Below are 8,566 nucleotides of genomic sequence, written 5' to 3' on the forward strand. Positions count from 1 at the left end.
ATTATTTTAAAAAACCACGAGGTTTCTGTTACAATAAAACACGGTAGCACAGATTTATCATCTGTGCTACCGTGTTTTGTTAGGTTGCGGGGTGGGGGCGCTGTTGCGGGCCACCACCTTCAGTTCTCGATGACGAAGAAGAAAAATAACAGCACGTGCTTCCTGTTTCTCCAGAAGTGGCGTGAAACGCTGTGAAAATGGTTCGTAAATTAAAGTATCACGAACAGAAGTTGTTGAAGAAGGTCGACTTCATCAACTGGGAGGTAGACAACAACCTGCACGAGGTCAAGGTGTTGCGGAAGTATCACATCGAGAAAAGGGAGGACTACACCAAGTGAGTCTGTGGCCGCTAGCTAGCTTTTAGCATCGGTTATTTACACTGTATAGACGTATAAACACATTTTTATACCATATTTCAGCTGATATTTACAAATCACACAGACACCATTTTTTCCTCCTGTGTCTCAGGTACAACAAGCTTAGTCGGAATGTCAGAGACCTGGCCAGAAAAATCAGAGACCTGGATGAGAAAGATGGCTTCAGAGCACAGAGCACACATCAATTACTGGAAAAACTGTAAGGTTTTGGATATTACAGTTATTTAATATGGATAAAATCCTCTTAATGTTAATTCAAGCTGACATCTTTTAACTCTGTGCTTGTTTCCTGTGTGGTTTTGAGCAGATTTTGATTGCTGTGTTGTTTATTGTTTTCTAAACCTTTGTTGATATTACACAGAGAATCTTTTTCTTCCTTCACCTCAGATACAGCATTGGTCTCATCCCCACCAGACAGAATTTGTCCCTCACAGAGAAAGTCACAGCTTCTTCATTCTGCAGGTACATTTATGTGTATATCTTAAACTCATAAAGTGTACTGTACTGTGGAAAAGTCTGGAGGTGCTCCTCATTTTTTATATTTTGCTTCTGAGGCGCCAGAATTTCATGTAATTTTTAAAGTGGTCTTGTGCAAAGTTCTACAGGCTTTCTGAAAGTTCGTTATTGGAGATTGGCTGCTTTTTCACTCATTCTTAGTCCAGTGCTTGTGCCTGATCATTTTGTTTTGCTAAGCCACTTAAAACTGACTTATGAACTGTTCAAGCATAAAGGCTCTTTTGTCACTCCTGGCTTTGAGGCTACATTTCAGCCAGTGGTGTTGGGGATCTTGTCAAATTTCATTTAATTATGAACACAGAAAACTACCATCAGATTTTGATCCACCATGCAGTACCACTTGGAAAACAGGTGATTGGCAATGGCTTCATTTGCCATTCAAGGCTTCTATCCATACCTGGATAGAAGAACACACTATGCAACAGTATCAGTCGTTGATTGGCCTCCCCAGAGTCTGGATCTCAGTGTGTGTGATCATCTTGATAGAGAACGGAACAAACGTCAGCGAACATCCAAGGAAGAGCTTTGAATGTTCTTCCAGAAGCAAGGAGAAATATTCCTGAACACAAAGAAATGACAAGCAAGCTATGTTGAAGCATGAAGGTGGTCAAATTTTGAGTTTCAAGTTTGTTAGAATTGTACAGACTGTTTATTATATACTGTATTTCAATGCATGTTTGGACATGTTTCATTAAATCTCTGCATGTATTTCTCATCTTCCTAGCAAAATATAAAGAAATGAGAGGTGGCTTGAGGCTTTTATACAGTGCTGTGTATAAATGCAAGCCTCTATGTATACTTTGTCTGTGTGATTCCTGCAGGAGGCGGCTGCCCAGCATCATGTTGAATCTTCGTATGGCTCAGAACCTGAAGACGGCAATTACTTTCATCGAACAAGGGCGTATCCTTGACTGCTGTGTTACTGTAAATTGTTATGCTTAACACTTCAGATTTGTCTTCATTCAAGGATTAAAACAGATTCAGTGTTGTCCTTGACTCAGTCACAGATGTGCGTGTTGGCCCGGATATTGTTACAGACCCAGCGTTTCTAGTCACAAGGTTGGTCTCCGGGTATTTAGTCTTCTCACAATATCTTTACCAACACAGAGGGCCTTTGACACAGATGCTTCACTATACTGCACATGTGAAAATGCTGACACTATTACTGTAACTTTTTTAAATGTAAGAAATATGGAAGATTTCGTCACGTGGGTGGACTCCTCGAAGATCAAGCAGCACGTGATGAATTACAATGAAGAGGTGAGTGATTTGTCAGAGTTTGTATGTACATATTTCAGTTACGAATGATTATCTGTTACTTAAATCGACAGTTTTCAGGACTGAATCCGAATTCTGATGCCTTGAAGCTCATCACTGTGTTTCTTTTGCAGCGGGACGACTTTGATATGATGGCATAAATCTGTTCTCCCAAAGTCATTCATCACACTGAGCGATGGAAAGAAGATCTCTGCTTTTTTTACTTTGCTGAGGAAAAACTACAGTGTGGGTTCCTTTTATTATGTAAACTGGGGAAAAAGTGAAAAGTGCTCCTGCGTCCCCAGAACCCAGGACTTACTCGAGCAGTCCGGAGAACAAAGAGGAATTTTACTATTGTCACACTTTGACAGAAGCTCTTGTATTTGAACGGCAGCTGTAAAATGTGTGTCAGTGAGTGTCCAAGTATAACTGATTGTAAAAGTTGAGGTGAGTCTGTATTGTTGTCACTAAAGCTGCAGAAACGCCACTACCACAAGATTTTGTAAACTTTTTTTTAAAAAGATGGGCATACCCTAAACCTACATTTATTCTAATGACCAGCAGGGGGCGACTATGGTGTTTGCCAGTTTTATAGAAGTTTATAGGAAAATGCCTCTTAGCGCCCTCTTTTTGTAACCTCAATAAATGATTCCCTGATGCGTTCATGGACTCAATCACCAGTTCTCAGCCTTAGTTAATACAGCGTGTTTATTTTGTAAGTCATGGTCCTTGTTGGTGTCCAACATCCCTCAGTTTTATTGTGTGAAGGGCAAATGGCAATGGCGAAAAAAGCGTAGCTCGAATTTTAAAAAATAAAAAAGCTTTTCGAACTAGCAGATCATGTCACATATATACACACACACACACACACACACACACACACACACACACACACACACACACACACACACACACACACACACACACACACACACACACGTCTTTAATACAGTAGTAAGCCTTTGTCATCTTTGTTCATTTGGGGATCATAAAGAGCAGCTTAGCCTCTGGTCTGACTCGCTTTTTTGTTTTTCTTATTTGTTCTGTGTTTGTGTAAACACGAGCTCCTTGGTTTGTCTATACAGGGATTAACAAATTTATTAGACCCTTTGTACTAAAACAAATTACAAATATTTTAGAAATTTGACAAAAACCTTTTTAGTACGACAAACAAAACATTTTTATTTATTAGGCAAATGCACTCAAACATTCAAAACAGAATTTTTTGTTCAGGAATGCAAGTAATTAACTGTAATTTGACATCTTTATCACAAAATAAAGTGCTCGTCTATTTTTTTCTGATTTTTATTTGTAAAATTGAACTGGAAAATGTGTTTAGTTATATTTATGCACCTATGCATACTGGTGGATAAAAAGTTACAACAAACATATCAAAGATGATTTTGGGAATCACCAGTACTCTTCCTGATATTCTGGGGGGGGGTTTCGTATCAAACAAATGTAAATATCAGACAAAGATAACACAAGTAAGCACAAAGTGCAGTTCCTAAATGCTTAGTGTGAAGTGGAAAAAAATCCAAACCTACATGGCCCTGTGTGAAAAGTGATTGCCCCCTAAACCTAATAACTGGTTGGCTCAGCCATAGAAGCAACAACTGCAATGAGTCTTTCACGTCGCTGTGGGGGAATTTTGGCCCACTTATCCTTGCAGAATTGTTCTAACTCAGACACACTGGAGGGTTTTCCACCATGAACTGCCTTTTTAAGGTCATCCACTCATGATCTTAAAATCGGATTCAGGTCAGGACTCTGACTGGGCCACTCCAAAGTCTTCATTTTGTTTTTCAGAGGCGGACTTACTGGTGTGTTTTGGATCATTGTCCTCTTGTAGAACCCAAGTGTCCTTCAGCTTGAGGTCACGGACACATGGCTGGATATATTTCTTCAGGATGTTTTGGTAGAAGGAAGTCATGGTTCCATTTATCACAACAAGTCTTCCAGTCCTGAGGCAGCAAAAAATCTGCAGACCATCACACAACTACTGCCATATTTTAATGTTGGCATGATGCTTCTTTTCGTTTGGTTTCCTGTTCTTCGTTTTCGTCTTGCAACTGTGCCATGGATGCCATTTTTGCTCAGTCTCTTTCTTATGCTTGAGTTATGAACTCAGACAAGTGAGGCCTGCAGTTCTTTGGATGTCGTTCTGTCTCTTGTGGTCTTTTGTAATCTCTTGTATGAGTTGTCGCTGTGCTCTTAGGGTAATCCCCCCACCTTCATTTAGAAACTGCATTTTGTGTTTGCTTGTGTTATCTTTGTCTAACACTTAAATTTGTTTGACAATCTGAAACATTTCAGTATGACAAACATACAAAAAAGAAAACCAGGAATGGGATAAAAGACTTTTCCACACCACTGTATAAACAGTGTGTAAAATAAGTGTTGAACATGTCACCAATTTTCTAAGTAAATACATTTCTAAAGGTGCTACTGACATGAAATTCCCACCATATGTCAGTAAAAACCTGTCCAATCCACACAAGAACATCAAACCACAGATGGTCATAAATTATGTGTAGTAATGGGAATGATAGAGGGGGAAAAGTGTTGTACATACTGAAAATAATTGAATGCTTTGTACAAAAGCCTTCGTTGGTGATTACAGCTTCAAGATGCTTCCTGTGTGGGGAAACTGAACAACACATGGTGAGAATTTCATAGCAATAGATCCGCTAGAAATATATTTACTTAGAAAATTAGTGAGGTGTTCAATACTTATTTTACCCTCTTTGTGTGTATATAGAAAGGGCCTGCAACCTTCATGATGTTCACATAAACTGTCATATATAAAACTCAAACAGATTGATTTCTTGGTAAATATTCAACATTTTTAATAACACTTTCTCACACTTGTTTAAACTTTAATTACAAACATCACAGTTTTAAGACTCTAACATCTGGACATGCTTACATGGACTCTCCATCAGTGCTGAAATGCTGCCAGAAGCTCCACCAACCTGTTTATGAGGGAAAGCCAATGTGAAGCAAGTTGGCTAAAAAGGAAACTATTCTGTAACTTTATATGTTTATCACTGGTCCGGCTCACTTCACATCAAAGTGGGCTGTATATGGCACACAATGTATGATTAGTTTAGGTGCCGGTCGAGGAGACGTCCTTGTCCCAGCGTCTATCAGAGCCACCAGAAACGCATGTAGATGATGAGTGTGATGAACACAGCCACAGCTACAGCCTTAGCATAGCCGGGGGAGGTGTTGACATCTTTGGCGTTGCTGCGACAACTTTTTGAAAAGCTGCTCAGGTTGCTGACTTTTTTGGCAATATCTGAGGGGATAAAATCGAAACATTGGGATGAACTGAACATCTCTGAATACATGTACATTGTAATTTGTAAATTGGAATAATAACAAATTGTCTACATAATTCTGAATAGAATCAGCACCTCCCATTTGATGGGATGTGTTACCAACGCCTGCTACACTTACCACAGAGAGGGTCTCTCTGCATGACTTCAGCAATATTTTCCGCCATTATTTTCTGAATATCTTCCAGCTCTTTTTTAGTACTTGCCAAGGTCTTCCGGAGTTTGATCGACACAGATGGCTTATTCACTTTTTGGATATATGTGTCTGGAACAAGATGTAAGATGCTATAAAAATGTTCATTTTATTTGTTTACAGGGATTAGCGCCATGTCTCTGTGTGATAAAAGATGTTGGACTTCAGTCTTACCAAACTCTATGAAAGAGTAGGGCCTGGATACTGTGGGTACTTTTTTTCCATACTGGACATAAAACTCTTTGCTGAGGTCTTCGAGGTATTCAAAAGCCATCGTTTTGGGAAAAGAAGCCTCGCAGAGGATAATGTAACACACACCCTGGGATATTAAAAAACTGAAACGAGGCCTAACCATTAGTTATATTTGACTCAAGTTAAACCTCACCAAAATTATCAACAAAATGTGTGATCTTACTGAAAGTTCTTGTCCCCGGTATCAAGGGTACAACGTTCTGGACTCTGAGCGTCCAGTTTACGGCACAGCTGCTTGGCCTGGCTCTGGTACAGCAGGAGGTCCCTTTCTGACTGACAAAGGCAGATAAAAACAGATTTGAGCTCATTCTTATCTCACTTAAAGTTAAAATGATTAGTCATTTATGCATTCATCACCAAGTACCCACACAGTGTAAACAGTATAAAATTCAAGAAGCAATGCCTACAAACTCAGAAACTTTATTATACACCTTGCTAGTACCATGTTGGATCCTTTTACCTTTCAAACTGTTTTAATTCGTTATGGTGCAACGTCAGAAGGTGCCGGAAACTGTCCTCAGAGATTTTGGTCCAAGTTGACATGACAGCAACTCAGTTGGTTGCTCAACCATTATGTGACTCTTCTGTTGTATCACATCCCAAAGCTGCTCTATTGGATTAATATCTGATGTCATGTTCAAGAAACCAGTTTGATATGAAATGAGCTGGGGGACATGGTGTGTTATCCTGCTGGAAGCAGCCATCAGTAAATGTGCCAATAAAAGGGTGGATGCAGTTAGCAACAATGCTCAGGTGGTGTTTAAACGAATCAGAATCCATCAAGCTTTATTTGTCACAAGCAGGTTGCCGTGCAGTGAAAATGGGACCCCCCTCCCCTCCCCGACCTTACACACATAACACAGACATCACATGGGGTTACAAGTCGGAGATCGGTAGCGTTACAGAAAAGAACACTGAAATGTACACAACAACGGGAGGGTACAAGAGGAAAAAAAGAGACCTCCACTCATGCTGTGCTTCCATGGTAGGACAGCACGAGAACAGGAAACAAAAAAACTCCTCTGCACAAAAAAAAGCACATGAATGGCCACAGCACAACATTATGACAGACATGACAAGCCACAGGGTTGGGTAGGGGATAGGCGATGCTCAGCTGTGCCAATATTCTCAACATTACACCACCACCAGTAGAATAAACCACTGACACGAAGCAGGATAGATCTATGCCTGCATGTTTTTTATGCTAAATTCTGAGCCTACCATCTGAATGTTGCTGCAGAAACAAAGATTTATGAGACCAGACAACATTTTTCATCTTCTGTTGCATGACTTTGGGAAAGTTTTGTGTAAATTGTAGCCTCAGTTTCCTGTTCTTAGCTGGCAGAAGCAGCACCCAATGCGGTCTTCTGCTCCTGTAGCCTGTCTGCTTCAAGATATGATGTTTTGTGCATTCAGAGATGCTTTATTTCATACTATGAATTTGAAAAACTGTTATTTGAGTTTCTGTCGCCTTCCCTGTCAGCTTGAGCCAGTCTGATCATTATACTGCTCACTGGCTATTTTTCTCTTTCTCTGGTCATTCTTTATAATCCTCTCCCGTGTGGGGAAATCCCAACAAATAATCAGTTCCTACAATATTCAGAGCAGCCTGTCTGACAACAACAATCATTCAACATTCAAAGTCCCTTAAATCACCTTCCTTCCTCATTCTGATGCTCGGTTGTCATCTTAACCATGTCTAAATGCATAGAGTGCATTGAGTTGCTGTCATGTGTTTGGGTGATTAGATATTTACATTAATGAGCAGTTGAACACATGTACATAATACACTATCTGATGAGAGCATGTATACATTATTCTCATCAGAGAGTCGTTCACACGTGGAACCTGCAAAATGTCTGTGTGGAGGAAAACTGAGATACATTTCTTTTTCATGCTTTTCCTTTTAAAGCTTTTTGTGTGAAATTACAAAATATTTACAAAAATATTTGCTCTCATTCACTGGAAAATCACAGTCTGGTAGTCTCTCTATCTGGATTATTTGCATAATTAAACCTGATAATGGGGTACTTTATAAAGAGGTAACGGTGTGATCTGAACCAGCCTTGTTAATATTGCATCTGATTATTTCTTGTAATAAAATGATCCCCACAGTTACAGGCAGAGATAGACTCCTAAGTTTCGCATCATGTTATTAGCACATATTCCATCACATTAGTACTTTTGCAGGATTTTCTGGGACCAGAAAATCTTATATTCAGCTCAACTTTCAGTCGCTTCTCATTTGTAAAACATCTTACACCTAGTGCTGCTCAATAAATTACAACTTGAGCTGAAGCTGCAATAAACTCATGGATCATCCCCTAGAGCACCAAGTGTAAGAAACAAATCCTTTTCTAAGAGGAGTTTGGTGTGCAGGTATCTTCATACTGGGGTCCTCAGCCTTCATTCATACCTGTTCATCCTCCTGTACAGACGCAGCGAGCGGAAGTCCATCTGCCACACGAGTGATCATTGTCAGCAAAATCATGGTGTTTTAAGTTGAGGATCTGCCGTCAGCTAGGGGAGTTTATTATCCAGCCGGGAGAGCGTATTGACTGTCCGATGGAAATCGAGGGATGGCTCGTCTGCCTGCAGTGAGCTCTGCTGTCAGTCAGAGGCAGTGTGCA

The 8,566-nt window shown here is 40.0% G+C and overlaps 1 protein-coding gene and 1 pseudogene across 2 annotated transcripts; one reads left to right on the plus strand and one right to left on the minus strand.

Annotated features, from left to right (window-relative positions):
• The first annotated feature begins 115 nt into the window (after positions 1 to 115).
• Positions 116 to 2,827, plus strand: imp3 (IMP U3 small nucleolar ribonucleoprotein 3). The gene is made up of 7 exons (XM_086272924.1): positions 116 to 334; positions 469 to 576; positions 765 to 839; positions 1,715 to 1,794; positions 1,901 to 1,952; positions 2,081 to 2,153; positions 2,285 to 2,827. Exons 1-7 carry the CDS (start codon positions 198 to 200, stop codon positions 2,309 to 2,311), a joined length of 552 nt encoding a protein of 183 aa, XP_086129050.1. The 5' UTR covers positions 116 to 197; the 3' UTR covers positions 2,312 to 2,827.
• A 2,014-nt stretch (positions 2,828 to 4,841) lies between these two features.
• Positions 4,842 to 8,427, minus strand: LOC147308716 (vesicle-trafficking protein SEC22b-B-like; annotated as a pseudogene). Its single transcript, XR_015126013.1, has 5 exons — positions 8,328 to 8,427; positions 6,100 to 6,205; positions 5,859 to 6,019; positions 5,613 to 5,756; positions 4,842 to 5,451 (listed from the first exon to the last, which is right to left on the minus strand). The product of XR_015126013.1 is annotated as a vesicle-trafficking protein SEC22b-B-like (transcript).
• Positions 8,428 to 8,566: the final 139 nt, after the last annotated feature.

The sequence above is a fragment of the Aulonocara sp. 'chitande type north' Nkhata Bay genome, linkage group LG18 (assembly GCF_057382095.1).
Source record: "Aulonocara sp. 'chitande type north' Nkhata Bay isolate Kocher_YH1m ecotype deep benthic linkage group LG18, A_spYH_male_GT1.1, whole genome shotgun sequence".
In the NCBI taxonomy this organism is placed as follows: Eukaryota; Metazoa; Chordata; class Actinopteri; order Cichliformes; family Cichlidae; genus Aulonocara; species Aulonocara sp. 'chitande type north' Nkhata Bay.

Coding starts and splice junctions, on each gene's coding strand:
- imp3 (XM_086272924.1), top strand. CDS start 198: ATGGTTCGTAAATTAAAGTATCACGAACAGAAGTTGTTGAAGAAGGTC. Junction 335..468: donor AAAAGGGAGGACTACACCAA/GTGAGTCTGTGG, acceptor CCTGTGTCTCAG/GTACAACAAGCTTAGTCGGA. Junction 1,953..2,080: donor CCAGCGTTTCTAGTCACAAG/GTTGGTCTCCGG, acceptor TTTAAATGTAAG/AAATATGGAAGATTTCGTCA.